The sequence below is a fragment of the Argentina anserina genome, chromosome 3 (genome assembly GCF_933775445.1).
Source record: "Argentina anserina chromosome 3, drPotAnse1.1, whole genome shotgun sequence".
NCBI lineage: Eukaryota > Viridiplantae > Streptophyta > Magnoliopsida > Rosales > Rosaceae > Argentina > Argentina anserina.
Window position 1 is genome coordinate 19,588,991 of NC_065874.1, and position 14,640 is coordinate 19,603,630.

At 39.2% G+C, this 14,640-nt stretch overlaps 2 protein-coding genes across 2 annotated transcripts; both read left to right on the forward strand.

Moving 5' to 3' along the window:
* Window positions 1-5,852: 5,852 nt before the first annotated feature.
* Window positions 5,853-11,554, forward strand: LOC126787814 (probable inactive receptor kinase At5g10020). The gene is made up of 3 exons (XM_050513721.1): window positions 5,853-6,980; window positions 7,680-9,200; window positions 10,710-11,554. The coding sequence occupies exons 1-3, from the start codon at window positions 6,077-6,079 to the stop codon at window positions 11,297-11,299; spliced, it is 3,015 nt and encodes a 1,004-aa protein (XP_050369678.1). The 5' UTR covers window positions 5,853-6,076; the 3' UTR covers window positions 11,300-11,554.
* Window positions 11,555-12,231: 677 nt separating this feature from the next.
* LOC126787835 (NDR1/HIN1-like protein 13) lies at window positions 12,232-13,954 on the forward strand. The gene is made up of 2 exons (XM_050513749.1): window positions 12,232-12,514; window positions 12,985-13,954. Exon 2 carries the CDS (start codon window positions 13,063-13,065, stop codon window positions 13,828-13,830), a length of 768 nt encoding a protein of 255 aa, XP_050369706.1. The 5' UTR covers window positions 12,232-12,514; window positions 12,985-13,062; the 3' UTR covers window positions 13,831-13,954.
* Window positions 13,955-14,640: the final 686 nt, after the last annotated feature.

Sequence of the window (14,640 nt, forward strand, 5' to 3'; positions counted from 1 at the left end):
GAACCCAATCGATGCAGAGCAAACCCAAAAACAAGGATCGATCAATACTAAATCAAATCAATAAAGTAAAACCATGGACGCAAAGAGCACAGAGAGGAGAATAATTTCGGTACTAAGAGAAGACCAAACTGTGGCCGGAGGACGCCGGAAGAGGCTGCAAAGTCTTCGATAGGACCCATAATTGTTTAGGCTTCGATCCTTCGATTCTCTCTTCTCCAGCGGCGATAGGGCAAGCCGCTACCCTAGGGAGGAGCGCAATAGCAAGAGCAACAAAACTAGGTTAGTGAGTTGGCCGAAGCTACTCTGACATCGGAGGAAGGAAGTCGGGTCGGCGCGTGGGTCGAGGCACGATGGGTTTTGATCGAAGAGACAGCTGAATCGACTGGTGGTGATGGTCTGGTGCGGTGGTGACGGGAGAAAAGAATCTAACCGGAAAACACTAAGGAGCTATGTCTGGTTCCTCTTCCTATCTAGGTGTTATGTGGCTTCGTGTGAGTTTTGTGAACTGAGATTGATAGAGGGAAGGGAGAGGAATGTCTTAGTGGGGATGCGCTGCTCTAGAGTTGCCGGAACGGCAGAGCTTGTTGAGGGAGCATCGGAGCAGACGAGAGGGAGGAGGAGAGCTCGGGGAAGAAAGGGTAGAAGAAAAGAGGGAGATGTGGCCGAAAGAGAGAGAGAGAGAGAGAGAAGAAATTGAAAGATTAGGGTAGGGCTCGGCCCCGTCCGGTCTATGAGTGGCGGGCCCGGGTCTGACCGGATCGGGCCAGCCTTAGTACATTTAGATAAATAACTGGCCGGGACAGCTATTTCACAAATATAAAGATGTCCACCCACTAAAAGCGGCATTGCGGGCTTTTACGGCCCGGAACTTGCGGGCTTGTATAAAAAAAACATAATACTCTTATGTAAGGATTTAAAACAATAAAAGAATTCTTCGAAAACATTCTAAAAAAAAGTCACAAATAAATTCTAGTTTCAAAATATTGTTGATCGACACCCGTAGATGTGATTGATATATATTTAGGGACCCTATAAAAAGATTTCGATAGGTATGGTTATATGAACAGAAAAATAAATTATAAACTAATATATACATGTAATCAACCATCAAACACACAAACAATCACCAAATAAATAACATAAGAACAAAGGAAACGAACTCTACTCTCATCCAAGTTACTGCTGTAGGTATCTTAGTTCAACTTAGATTCGATCATGCATCAAGTTCCTACGTGGTTCCTAATGCATAGACACTTAACACATTCGAGCTCAACTACTTGTCTTGTAACAAAATCTAACACACTAATTCATCATGCAATTACGTATCGGACAAAGAGATTAACATGTTCAAATTACTATCCAACGCCGAACTTAAGCAAATATTCAGTGAGATAACAAATAACAAAACAATTACTCAACTACTTGTATCATAATTGTTTCATATCTTTGAATGATTAACATATGCAACATCAACTACTTGTATCAATCACACTATTAATACAAGAACACACAGAAAATTTTTTAAGAACATAGACAAAAACCTCATGGCATAAAACCTAAAATCATTGAATAGAAATCGAAATCATTGAATTCATAACATCATTCAAAAGTCATAACTATATCATAGACAAGATCGAAATAAACTTTAACAAAACCTAAACTGAAAACATCCAAGCACAAGAACAAAGAAAACCTAAATAAATACAAGAAGATCATAAAGTTACACTTTGAAATATTCCTATGGGGTTTATTCCAAGTGAATTGATATCCTAGGCTACTTGCTTTGGATCCAAGGTATGATGAATGATGAATTTCAGATTCTAGGGTTCTTAGTGAATGAGGGACTGTTTCGGTAGGGCTTTGGCTCTCTTCTGCGCAAGGTTAATGATGAATCTTATGTAGATTCGTGCCTCTATATATAGAAGAAACAAGACCCCAACTTTCCCGCACAACCCTTAGATCAAAAGCAAATTAATGGGTGAGATAATTCTGCCGAACCCATTAGACCTCCGAGTAATGATTTGGTCATAACTAACACGCTAAACATATATTGATACGATTCTAAATTCTACGGAAACTAGACTCATAGAGCTTTCCATTCATATATGGCACGTCTTCTAATTCGTTCTAAGTTGTAAAGGGGAGTCCGTCGAAGTTAGACTACGAATCTTGACAACTTTCTGATTCTGATATGGATTGGGTTTTAAGTGCATATCTTCTTCTCCATGATAATTCTGATTTATATGCATGAAAATCTCTTCCTTAACACCTTGGCAATCCATCTCCAACTTGGATTTGAAATCCAACTCCAAATAGGAATCCATTAAATCGCACGGCCTCTCTTGATCCTACTAGGAATCTGATTTTCAGTCTCTCATCATTCCTTCTGCAACTAGAATTGTTTTCCTAATAAGAATAACTAAGTTAGAAATAAATAAATAGGAAAGATGAATCATACTCAAACAATGAATCATATCTCAACATGGATTATCAACACTTATCACGTTTTCATCATCAATTCACTCATAATCGAGTTAAGCTCTACCTAAACACTTCTTCTACAAAATGACTCTAAAACACATTAAATAAGAAGTAACAAAGAGTAAGAATATGACATAAACACATTAAGAACGTCACATTTTGTGCTCCTATCAGTAACAAAAATTAAGTGATTTCAAATATGTAAACATCTTTCGGCATTGACATTTTGGTAATGGGTCCTCCCTTAGTTTACTGGAAATTCCAACGGTTAACGAGGTCCGAATTTGATGAAATTTTTATAAGATCACTCATTATATATACCGATCACATCGAATGGTATTGATCGATCCTGAGAAGTTTCATTCATATAGTCGTTTCATAATGCGATAGTTTTATTATAAATCTAATATAAAAGTTATGATACATTAGTGGACACTTCGGCGATCAACAACTCCAGTTCGAAATATGGTCGATCTACACCAGCAGATGTGATCGGTATATATATTTAGGGAACTCATAAAATTTTTGTCCGTTTTGGACATGGTGTGATCGTCCGTACCTATGGTCAACCTAAAAAAGGTGTTTTGACATATTAAAACCCCTCATTGACCGGGGTTTTGCCAAATGGGTTTCTTTGGTGCGACCACGCACAATCGGTGACAAAAATTAGGAGATTTTAGATATGCAAACGACTTTCGGTGTTCGCATCTTGGTAATGGGTCTTCCCTTAGGGCATATTAGTGGTGTTTTTGGTTTACCGGAAATTTCGACGATCAAACGAGGTCCGAATTGGATGAAATTTTTTCAGGGTCACTAAATATATACACCGATCACATCGGCTAGTGTCGATCGATCCTGAGAGATTTCCTTCATATAGTCGCTTCATGATGCGATAGTTTTATTATAAACCTAAAATAAAGGGTTATGATACATTAGTAGACACTTCATCGATCGACAACTCCAGCAGATGTGATAGGTAAATATATTTAGGGAACCCGTAAAAGTTTTATCTGTTTTGGACATGGTTTAACCGTTCGTACTTACGGTTGTGAGGAGTTCTTTTGATTTAGGTGGTAACTAGACCAAAATTAACTCAATAACTTGAAGAATTGAATTAATTTTGTGTGTGATTCAAACTAACAGGGCTTTGCAGAATAAGCTTGGCGTGGGAGTTGAAAACGCACGGCGGTGGGAGAATTGGGCAAGTTTTGAAGGGTTGGTTTCTGGAAGCAAATATGGGTTTCAGGGTGAGGTTCTTGAAGGGAAATGGCTAAGGAAACTTATAGCTTGAAGGCATGAGTGCATGAATGCTTAGGGTAGGTTTTTACTTGATTCAATTGGATTGATCCTCCCAACCCCATACCCCTTTTTTATAGGCTCACAATTGAGGTGCTGGGTGTTTGAATGTAATCCTGGATAAAACAATCTCTCTTCAATTTACCCTTAATATATGCATTGAGGACAAGGAAAAGATGGGTTGCTTAGGGTGGCTCTTCAGGCTTGCGTAAGGTGATCCCTCTAGGAAGTTGAGATTTGCTGTGGTGGTTGATGCTGGGTAGCCAAAGCACTACGCTCAACATCTTCTGGAAATCTGGAATGCAAGATTGGAAGAAAATATCAAATTGGGGATTCATGATTTCAAGACATGGGAGGATACTTTGGACTAGTTTGAAAGCTTGCTCCGACTTATAACCATAGGGAATTTAGGTTGTGCCGGGTAAAAGGTTGATGTTGGGTATTTGAGAGGTGCGGGGAAACAGATTTTAGGAGCGTGTGCAGATTATGACAGAGGTTGGAGGAAATGGTTTGGGTTAAAATAATGTTGGGCTTTGGTCTTATAGCCTTAATATTAATATCTAAAAAGAGGAGGCCCAATTCTCTTATTATCGTCATACTCTCACTGATTTACACTGTTGGGCTTGAATTTCGGGCCCAAGACTAAAATTATCAACGATGATAAATCGATGAAGGAGTGTTCATGCGTTTCTATAACCTTCCACACAATGCCCACTACTACAAGCCCCAATGATGCATGAATGAGGCTTGGGTCCGCATCAATGAGTGTTTGCTTGACGAGTTATAGTTAAGCCTTTATAAAATCATAAGATCTCATGTGAATCGTGTGACATAGTTGGCATTCTACTTTAAAAAATGTGCTTGTCATGTGCATGATATTTCGGGTACCAACAACGGTTAACCAAAAAAGAGGCATTTTAACACATTAAAACTTCATTGACTAGGACTTCACCAAATGGGTTTCCTCGGTGTGATCACGCATGATCGGTGACAAAAATAAGGTGATTTTAGATATGCAAACGACTTTCGGCATTCGCATCTTGGTAATGGGTCATCTCTTATGACATATTAGTGTTTTCGGTTTACCGGAAATTTCGATGGTCAGATGAAGTCCGAAATGGATGAAATTTTTATAGCGTCACTAAATATATATACCAATCATATCGGTTAGTGTCGATCGATCCCGAGAAAATTCATTCATATAGTTGTTTCATAATGCGATAGTTTTATTCTAAACATAATAGAATATGCATGTATAATATTTTATTATTTTGTTGGCTTTTACAGGTAGGGCCTTGCAGCCCGGGCCGGGTTTCACACCTCTAAACTAAGTCTGACCTTCTACCCACAAAAGCATGCTTTCTCGGGCTAAATGATGAGGCCTAGATTAGGGTGCTATTGTGAAATTACATTCTTACCCTTGCGAAAGCTTTAATCAAATTTCGATGCTTAACTTTAGTAGATCATAACTTTCATATACGATACCCAAATTGTGAGTGTCACGTGTCTACAAACTCAATTTAGAGAGGTCTCCATTTTTCATAAAGAAAAATTTCTTAAAACGTCGACAAATAACCAGTCAACATTTTTCGAAACTAAAGTAAAAAATCTAGGTAAAGTACTAATCTGGGTACCATTTACGGTCCAAATAACCTGCATACTGCTAAAGTAAGGTACATGTCGTAACAATGAAATTGGTCTAGTTAACTTCTCGAGGGTTTTTATTAAAATGATCATTTCTCCCACAAAAAAAAACTATAGAGAAATTAAAAATTAATTATTATAATAATAAAAATAATAAGAAAAAAGAAGTAACACTGGAAGCTGTCTCTATCTGGGTTTTCTCGCAAATTAATGATAAAAATACAGAGCCACCTGCTCTCTGAGAACTTTCTCACTATACTGGCACTACTGAGGTTTCAAGTAATTAATTATCATTGGAGTGGCTGCTGCACCTTCCCCATCTCCATCACTTCTACTTGAAATTTCCTATTCCAGGAGGAGCAGTACATGTACATCAAGGATTTGAGGACACTTGTTTCTTCTGGCAGTCGGTAACTGTGTAAGTTGCTCGCTCCTGGAGCCCTGAAAGCTGTGAGTTTGAGCATTATATTCACCACACTCTTGCTTCTGTACTTTCACTCAGATTGTTGGAGTCGACTTGTTGGGTATCTTTGTCGTTCAATGTTTTAGTCCTGCTGCTGTTGACTCCAAATAATTTGGATTTTACCCTAAGTCTCTAAGGTGGAAATCTTTGAGTACCTTGATTTGCCTCAAATCTGATGCTGTTTGAGGAGTAATGCAGACAATCTGCTTCATGTTAATGTTGTTGGGAGTAGTTGCAGCATCAGGGCAGTCAGACTTCGAAGCACTCCTGGAGCTCAAAAGAGGCATTCAGAAAGACCCTTCTGGCCAGGTTCTTGTTTCATGGAATTCCAAGTCCTTGGCTTCTGATGGATGCCCTATCAATTGGTTTGGGATAATCTGTAGTGATGGCCTTGTTACATCCATTTCTATTAACGACGTTGGTCTTGTTGGCGAGTTCAGTTTTTCGGCCATTGCTGGCCTTAAAGTGCTGCGCAATTTATCCCTTGCAAACAACCAGCTCACGGGGACTGTCTCCGAGGTTGCTCTGATTCATTCTCTAGTGCATTTAGATCTCTCAGGAAATTTATTTCACGGGTTAATTCCGTCCGGCTTAGCTAACTTGAAGCATTTAGCGGTTCTAAATCTGTCTTCAAACCAATTTGAAGGCATTTTTCCCTCTGGTTTTGGGAAACTTGAACAGCTGAGGTACATTGACGTTCGAGCTAATGCCTTGTCAGGGGATATCATGACTGTTCTATCTCAAATGGGTAGCGTGGTCCATGTTGATCTAAGCAGCAACTTGTTCTCTGGTTCGTTGGATTTGGAAATTGGTAACTCCTCTTTTGTTTCTTCAGTTCAATATTTGAATGTGAGTCACAACTCCTTGGCCGGAGAGCTTTTTCCCCATGATGGAATGCCGTATTTTGATAGTCTGGAGGTGTTTGATGCTAGTCATAATCATTTAGTTGGTCATATACCTTCCTTCAATTTTGTTGTCTCTCTCCGGATACTTCAGCTCGGAAGCAATCAGCTATCAGGTTCTCTACCAGAAGCTCTGTTGCAAGGCACCTCAATGCTCTTGTCCGAATTGGATCTTAGTCTCAATCATCTTGAAGGTTCATCTCCTATATTGTCTTCTGATTTCAACTTTGTTGAAGAGTTTCATGTAAACGTTTTCCTTTTTCACCTTATCTTTTTTTTTCTTGTCATTTAAAATTATTGTGTGGAATGGTCTGCTGAATCTAATTTTTGCCTTCGAACTTGAAAATCCAAGTTGAAATAGCTGACTCAGTATCCCATCAAGTAATCTTTTAGTGAGTTTTATATGTTTTTGTTTATAAAATTGAAGCAAAACATACTAATTATTATTGGAATATCAATTGCTTTATAAAGTTTTTCTCTCATGTCATTGTCATAATTGGATGGTCATTTTTCCCTGCTATATTCCCATCTTTACCTGAAGTGATGATTGAAGTGTCCGCAAACTATCTGAAAGACTGGATATTAGGTTCTTAATATATATTTGGTCAGAGTGGGGTTTCTGTTTAGGCAAGGTGAATGCATGAACATGCTGAAAGAAGTGATGCTTTTAATGCGATATACATGTAATCATGGGGTTTCTGTTTATGTCAGTGTTGTACGAGAGCTACTGCTACGGTGGTCTGTTCAAATTTCTTGTGTGTGGTGTATCATGTTTTCTCCCCTGAAGTTACCAGCTTTTAAATGCTGTAACTATCAATTTTCAAATGTAGTAATTGCATCATCTCTTTTCCCTGCCCATATGTTTCAAATGTACTAAATTTCCATCATGGCAGGTCCAGTAGGAAGCATAACCTCTGCAACTCTGAAGAAGGTGAATATATCTTCAAATAAATTATCAGGGTCCTTGCCGGCCAATGTTGGGCATTGTGCCATCCTAGACTTGAGTAATAATATGCTTACTGGTAACCTGTCCCGAATCCATAGTTGGGGAAATTACATGGAAGTTATGCAGCTGAGTTCTAATTCTTTGATAGGAAGCTTGCCTGCCGAAACATCCCAATTTTTAAGGCTAACTTCTTTTCAGATATCCAATAACTCATTAGAAGGTGCTCTTACATCAGTATTGGGTACATACCCAGAACTAAAAGTGATAGATCTTAGCTTCAACCGGCTACAAGGTTCTCTCCTTCCAAGCCTTTTCTCTTCAACAAAATTGACTGATCTAAACTTGTCAGGCAACAATTTTTCTGGTTCTATACCTATCCAGGAAGTTACAATTGGTTCTGCTCAAAATTTGAGCCTGGTGTCCCTTGATCTGTCAAATAATTCATTGAGTGGTCATTTGCCCCAAGAACTCACCAAGTTTCGTAGCTTAGAATATCTAAAACTGTCCATTAACAATTTTGAAGGTAGTATTCCTGAGAAGCTTCCAGAAGAACTGAAAGAATTCAACGTCTCATTGAATAATCTTTCTGGTCTTGTACCTGAAAATTTAAGGCATTTCCCTGATTCAGCATTTTATCCAGGGAATTCCTTGCTGGTATTTCCTCATTCCATATCATCACCAAACAATGTCCCAGATATGATTTCAAGAAGTCACAGGTCTCCTATAAAAGCTGCTATTAGAATTGCACTGATTGTAGGTTTGCTTGGTGGGGGAGCTATTGTAGCCTTTTCATGCGTGATGATCTATTATAGAGCCAACTGTCAAGGATGTATAAAGAGCAGTCGAAAAGCAAGTCGTGAAAAGAATGGTGTTGCACCAGACAAAGCTGAAGACTCAAAATCTTCATACGGTTTGCATCAAGAGCCTTCCCCATCATCTGCTAAGGAGTCTACTCATGATGCCAGTGATACTTCATCAGGTATCGAGAAGTCTAAAAGATTGAGTCATCCTGAAACAGAAAAGCTAGAGGAAGGGGTATTTTCTCCCACATCTCTCTTATCGCCTTCAAACCCATCACCTTCCAAAAGGCAACAACCATTCAGTAGTTCTGCTGTTCTCAACACTTGTTCCCCAGATAAATTGGCTGGTGATTTACATCTGTTTGATGGCTCCTTGGCTTTCACAGCAGAAGAGCTTTCATGTGCTCCAGCAGAAGCTATTGGAAGAAGTTGTCATGGAACAATGTACAAAGCAATGCTTGAGTCGGGTCATGTAATTGCTGTCAAATGGTTAAGGGAGGGAATAGCAAAAGGAAGGAAAGATTTTGCTAGAGAAGTAAAGAAACTGGGGAGCATCCGACATCCAAATCTAGTTTCTTTGCAGGGTTACTATTGGGGCCCAAAGGAGCATGAGAAACTTATTATATCAAATTATATCAATGCTGAATCTTTGGCCTTATATCTCCATGGTAAGCTCTTTGTGTTCAGTGTGTGCAGAATCTGAATAATTTTGCTCCCCTCCCTTGGTTTCACTAAATACCTTCCTATCTGCATGTTACTTGCACTTATTGTTAGAATGTTATATTACTTTACCTTGTGAGTTTTTTCTGGCATTTCATATCATCCATATGAAACTAGTAGCTGCATGATATTTACCTTGCGAGTTTTGTTTGACATTCCTTATCATCCATAAGACTACCAACATTTGCATATATACCAACACATGAATTATCTTATATTATCACCTGCTTCCTGCTTTTGACATTTCCAAGCTGTCCTGACCGCATCAAATCAAAAATTGCCTGAATGCTAATCAAACATTCATTCAATGAAAGGCTAGTTCTTTTAGTGGAGTATGATCTAAACTTCAAAAAGATAACTTTTCCTGGCTGCACTAATTCTCTATTAGACATGCAATTTCAAACAAAATTTGATGATAGTGTGAGCTTGGATACATTGCTGGCTACACTGAAGTGACTACGTAACTTGATACTAGCCATTTAAGGAGTTGTTTTCTTCTGTTTTACATATACAGCAATTTAAAAATTCAACAAATTGACTTTTGAAGTGGTAGGTTGTCATTTTCAAGTCTTCAAGTGTAGAGATCATAGTAATTTTTACTCTCTTTTTATTTGATTTTTTTATTGTAAGTCTTTCAAGTAGATGTGACACCAGACCAGCTGGATGGACAGTTAGGCCATCCCCTTTTAGCCCTTATCTAATGCCTTTTAACCCTTAACTTAAATGGGTTGGAGATGGAGAGTTCTAAATTAGAGCCTTTTAACCCTTAACTTGGGTCGGTTGGCGATGACCTTAGTGTATCTTACAAAAACTCTGGAACTCAATTGTAACTTCTGGATTCATTTTATTCTATTTGTTTGGAAGCTCTGGATCCATGTCATTCTATTTTTTCGAAGAAGCTCTTTGGTCATTCTAATATTTACTGTTTGTTTATCAACTCCACTCGTGGATCAAGTGTCCATTAATGTTATGTTTGTTTAGATCACAAGAAACCATTTGTTATAGTGCTTACAATAACCTTTCAGTAAACTTTGTGCCATTATTTAGTTCATTAGCATATTCTGTGGTCTTAAAACCATGTTTTTACATTTTGAGATGCTTAGTGTGAACAAAAGTAATGCAGTAGACTTGTTCAATCTTTGATTTTGTTGATTCTGACTGTTAGTGAATTATTGATCAACTAAAACTTAATGCGGTACCACAAAGAAAGACTTATTTGTTTCATTTGAACAACACTCTTACATACATATAAATGTATTATACATCCCTCACTTAAGCTGAGCATTTATGAATGGTGGAGAGGACACCTTTCTGATATTTTACATTTGTTTTCATTTTAGTCCTTTTATTTTTTACTTAATTCCTGCTCTTATTTACTATTTTTGTTGTTTTGGTCAGACCTTAACTTTATCCCTGCTCTAACCTGATTTTTCTGATATTTTATGTGAGTTTTGCAGAAGTCGAGCATAGGCAACTCTCCCCATTGTCTCTTGAGGAACGGCTCAAAGTTTCTATAGATGTTGCCAGATGTCTGAACTACCTCCATAACGAGAAGGCGATTCCCCATGGCAACCTAAAATCTACAAATATTCTACTAGAAGCTCCCAACCACAATGCATACCTTACAGATTATAGTATCCACCGAATATTGACTCCAGCTGGAACCACTGAACAAGTTCTGAACGCAGGTGCTCTTGGCTATCGGCCCCCTGAATTTGCTAATTCAAGTAGACCCTGCCCCTCATTGAAGAGTGATGTCTATGCATTTGGAGTAATCATGTTGGAACTCCTGACGGGAAAGAGTTCTGGGGAGATTGTTTCTGGCATACCAGGTGTGGTTGATCTGACAGATTGGGTGAGATTCTTGGTAGAAGGAAACCGTTCTTTTGAATGCCTTGACAGACTGATATTGGAAAATCACAGTTCTAAGTACTCGCCTAGAGTTCTTGATGGTTTGCTGCAGGTGGCTTTAAGATGTACCCTTCCAGCATCAGAGAGACCAGACATTAAAACTGTTTTTGAAGACCTTTCGAGAATAGTGTACTAAAGGGCGCGCTCAGGTAGAAACTTTTTCTTTAGCACTAACACCATACATCAATTCTTCTGCTTTTCTTTTACGTCTAATTATTTTTTTGAATTTCTTCTATGATTGTCTGATTATATCTGCCAAATGATATGCTGTAATGATAAAGACGTTAAGGCTACTATTTTAAGTAATAAGCTCTTTGTAAATGAGTGGGGTTAATCATTTTCATTCACCCTGCTCCGTCATATGATTTCATATGGGGGAATCTCTCCCTAATATATGTAATTCAACTTTTGTACCGTCAAATACATACCCCGTGTGCCCAAGTATAAATCTAACTTAATATGTAAGTAACTTCAAAAGTGGCAGACACGTTTTTCGCCCATCAAAACTTTATAGTAAATAGGTTTCAATCACTAGTCACAACTTTTCCTCTCTCGGGGTTTTTGTCTGTCTAACAACGATTTCCATCATTTCTCAGTCAACGTTTTCCATCACGATGATGACCTTGGTTTCTGCTTGGTGGCACGGGAAATACTATCTTTCTCATTTATCAAAGTTTTGTCGCAAATCAACAGGAAATGTAATGTGTGGGATCGCCTGATTTGGGCATTCTGAGTTTTTCGGTTCTTTCTTGTTGTTATTCAAGATATTTCCATTGTAGACTTCTTTTTTTAAAGGGTCCTTTTTAAAAATATAATGTTTGGTAAAAGAAATGCAACGTGTGCATAATAGAATATATGCGTCTAGTGCTGAGCTCACATACGGAAAAAGGATGGTGTGTGGTGTGTTGGGAAGAAGAAATGAAACGCGTGACAACTGCCATTTACTCGGCAATCACACACCAAAACGCTGTAGTCTTCCCACACGCGCACATCACCATAGAGTATTTAAAAACACACGCCCGCTCTCTCTCATTGACTCATTCATTCCAATTCATTGTCTTTCTTTCTTGCCTTCTCATATATACTTCTTCGATCTTGACATCCAACAATGAACTGTACCCACCCCATTCATATCCACATCGCTCCTTACCTGATCACTTTACATTTTTTGCTAATCCAACTCGATCAACACAGACTCGGTCACTCTACCTAAATCCCACTATATATATATATATATATATATATATATATATATATCAGTTCCCTACATATTCATCTACTTCGGTCCATTCTTCAATCTAGCTCTCTGCCCCCTCGCTTCTTCATTTGGGTTTCTATCACCTATCTTGAGGTAAATCCCCCATCTCCAATTCTAGTTCTTTCTTGATTCCTTCATATACAATCTAGCTCATTTGCTCATCCATCATGATCGATTATTCTTGCTTCATATTAACTGTGTGTTAACCATGCATCCTATAACTCCGGCCATGATTTCTCGAAATTTCCGTTATCAAGTCTTAATAATTTGTATGTTTGCATTCTGGATCTTCATTCCCCTCTAAATTAAACATATTCTCTCTTTTCTTCTTTTTATATTTGGTTACAAAACATATGATTTTCTTGTTTCAACACAAGGTGCACCCCACTTCGAATTCACACCATTTTCTTCGTAAGTATCAGTTTCTTAACATATATATACATATTTAAAGGAGCGTAGAAATTATTCGTGTTTACCCGTTTCTGGTAATTTATGCTCAAAAATCCATTCTAATCAATGCCTAAATAATAATCCCTGTTTGGTTTTTGTTCCAAACATTCCAGATATACCCTCATCTCACGCGGGGTAGCTAGCTAGGTTTCAGTGTAAGGAGCTAAGTACAAAGCGCCTGTCTGCCGCAAATGGCCGACCGTGTCCACCCATGCGGCGACGCCTCCCAAACGGCGCCGCTGCATGCTTCCAACAACCCTCAGCCGGGGACCTACGTCGTCCAAATCCCCAAGGACCAAATCTACCGCGTCCCCCCGCCGGAGAACGCCACCCTCTACGACAAGTATACCCGCCAAAAGCCTCGCCACAACTGCTGTCGTTCCTGCCTCTGCTGGCTCCTTTTCACCGTCGCCTCTCTCCTCCTCCTCTCCGCCATCGCCGCTGTCGTCTTCTACCTCGTCGTTCGTCCCGAGTCCCCCAACTACTCGGTGCAGAAAATCTCATTCAAGGGTTTCAACCTCACCGCCGCCTCCTCGCCGTCGTCAACGGTGCCGCAACAGGTAGACGTGGCCGTGCGCGCAGAGAACCCCAACAGAAAAATGGGCATCTACTACGAGCGGGACAGCTCGGCCAACGTGGTGTACACTGACATCAAGCTGTGTGACGGCGCTCTGCCGGCGTTTTATCAGCCGCCGAAGAATGTGACGGAGCTGGAGACGGCGCTGACGGGGACGGGGATCAGGCTGACGAGCGCGGCGCGTGAAGGGCTGGTGGAGGCGCAGAGGCAAGGCATGGTGGCGTTGAAGTTGCATGTCCGAGCGCCCGCTAGAATCAAAGTGGGGTCCATAAAGTCGTGGAAGATCACCGTTAAAGTTGACTGTGGCATAACGGTAAATAAGCTGGCCCCAGAGGCCAAGATTGTGTCCAAAGACTGCAACTATGGTGTGGATCTTTGGTAGAGTTGTTTTTCTAGACAGAACCAAATTGTTGATTCATTCTATTATTTTTGTATATTGGTTCTCATTTCTCTTGCTTATCACACTGGTTTTCCAATTTTTGATGATTATTTGGGATTAGAGACGACTTATGGTTTTTCATTTCTTGTTTTGACAACAAATTTAATCTGCAGGGGGTATATGGAAAATTCTAGTATATATCATTGTATGCTATACATTTCATATCCGACGGTCAATATTGTTTTGTGAGTGGAGTCAGAAAAATAACATTTGTTGTCAACCGTTGGATGTGGGATGTATAACATACATTGATGTATAGTAGATTAACTCATACGGATTGGTATACTTAAATTGTGAAGAGTATTACGGAAGTATGAGCAGACAATACAAGATACATGCGACTGATGCGAGTCGAAATATTGAAAAACATACCAAACAACATACAGAAACTAAAACCTCAATCTCTCGTTGCACTGTATTGTTGAGTTCATTTTCCCTTTTTTAAGTCAATCATTTAGTTTTTTTTTAAGGAGAGAAATTCATTAAAACGAAAAACCTCTAGAACAACCATAGTTACAATATCAAAGAGCAAAGCTCTTGTGGCCTCCTTTGGTACTCCCTCAATCCAACAAGCTGGAGAGGAATGTCCAAGTTCGGCAATGGCATCAGCTACAAAGTTAGCTTCTCTATGAATATGTTTAAAGCTAATACAATCAAAGCTAGAGGATAAATGTTTAATGTCTCGAACGATCTTGAGTAATCTCCATGAGGGTTGTATAACTCCATTAACCGCACCTCGGTCCATCGCAGCCA

Excerpts from the sequence above, each read along its gene's own strand:
- LOC126787814 (XM_050513721.1), top strand. The coding sequence starts at position 6,077 with ATGCAGACAATCTGCTTCATGTTAATGTTGTTGGGAGTAGTTGCAGCA. Across the intron at positions 6,981-7,679 it reads TAGTCTCAATCATCTTGAAG|GTCCAGTAGGAAGCATAACC; the intron begins GTTCATCTCCTA and ends CCATCATGGCAG. Across the intron at positions 9,201-10,709 it reads TTTGGCCTTATATCTCCATG|AAGTCGAGCATAGGCAACTC; the intron begins GTAAGCTCTTTG and ends TGAGTTTTGCAG.
- LOC126787835 (XM_050513749.1), top strand. The coding sequence starts at position 13,063 with ATGGCCGACCGTGTCCACCCATGCGGCGACGCCTCCCAAACGGCGCCG.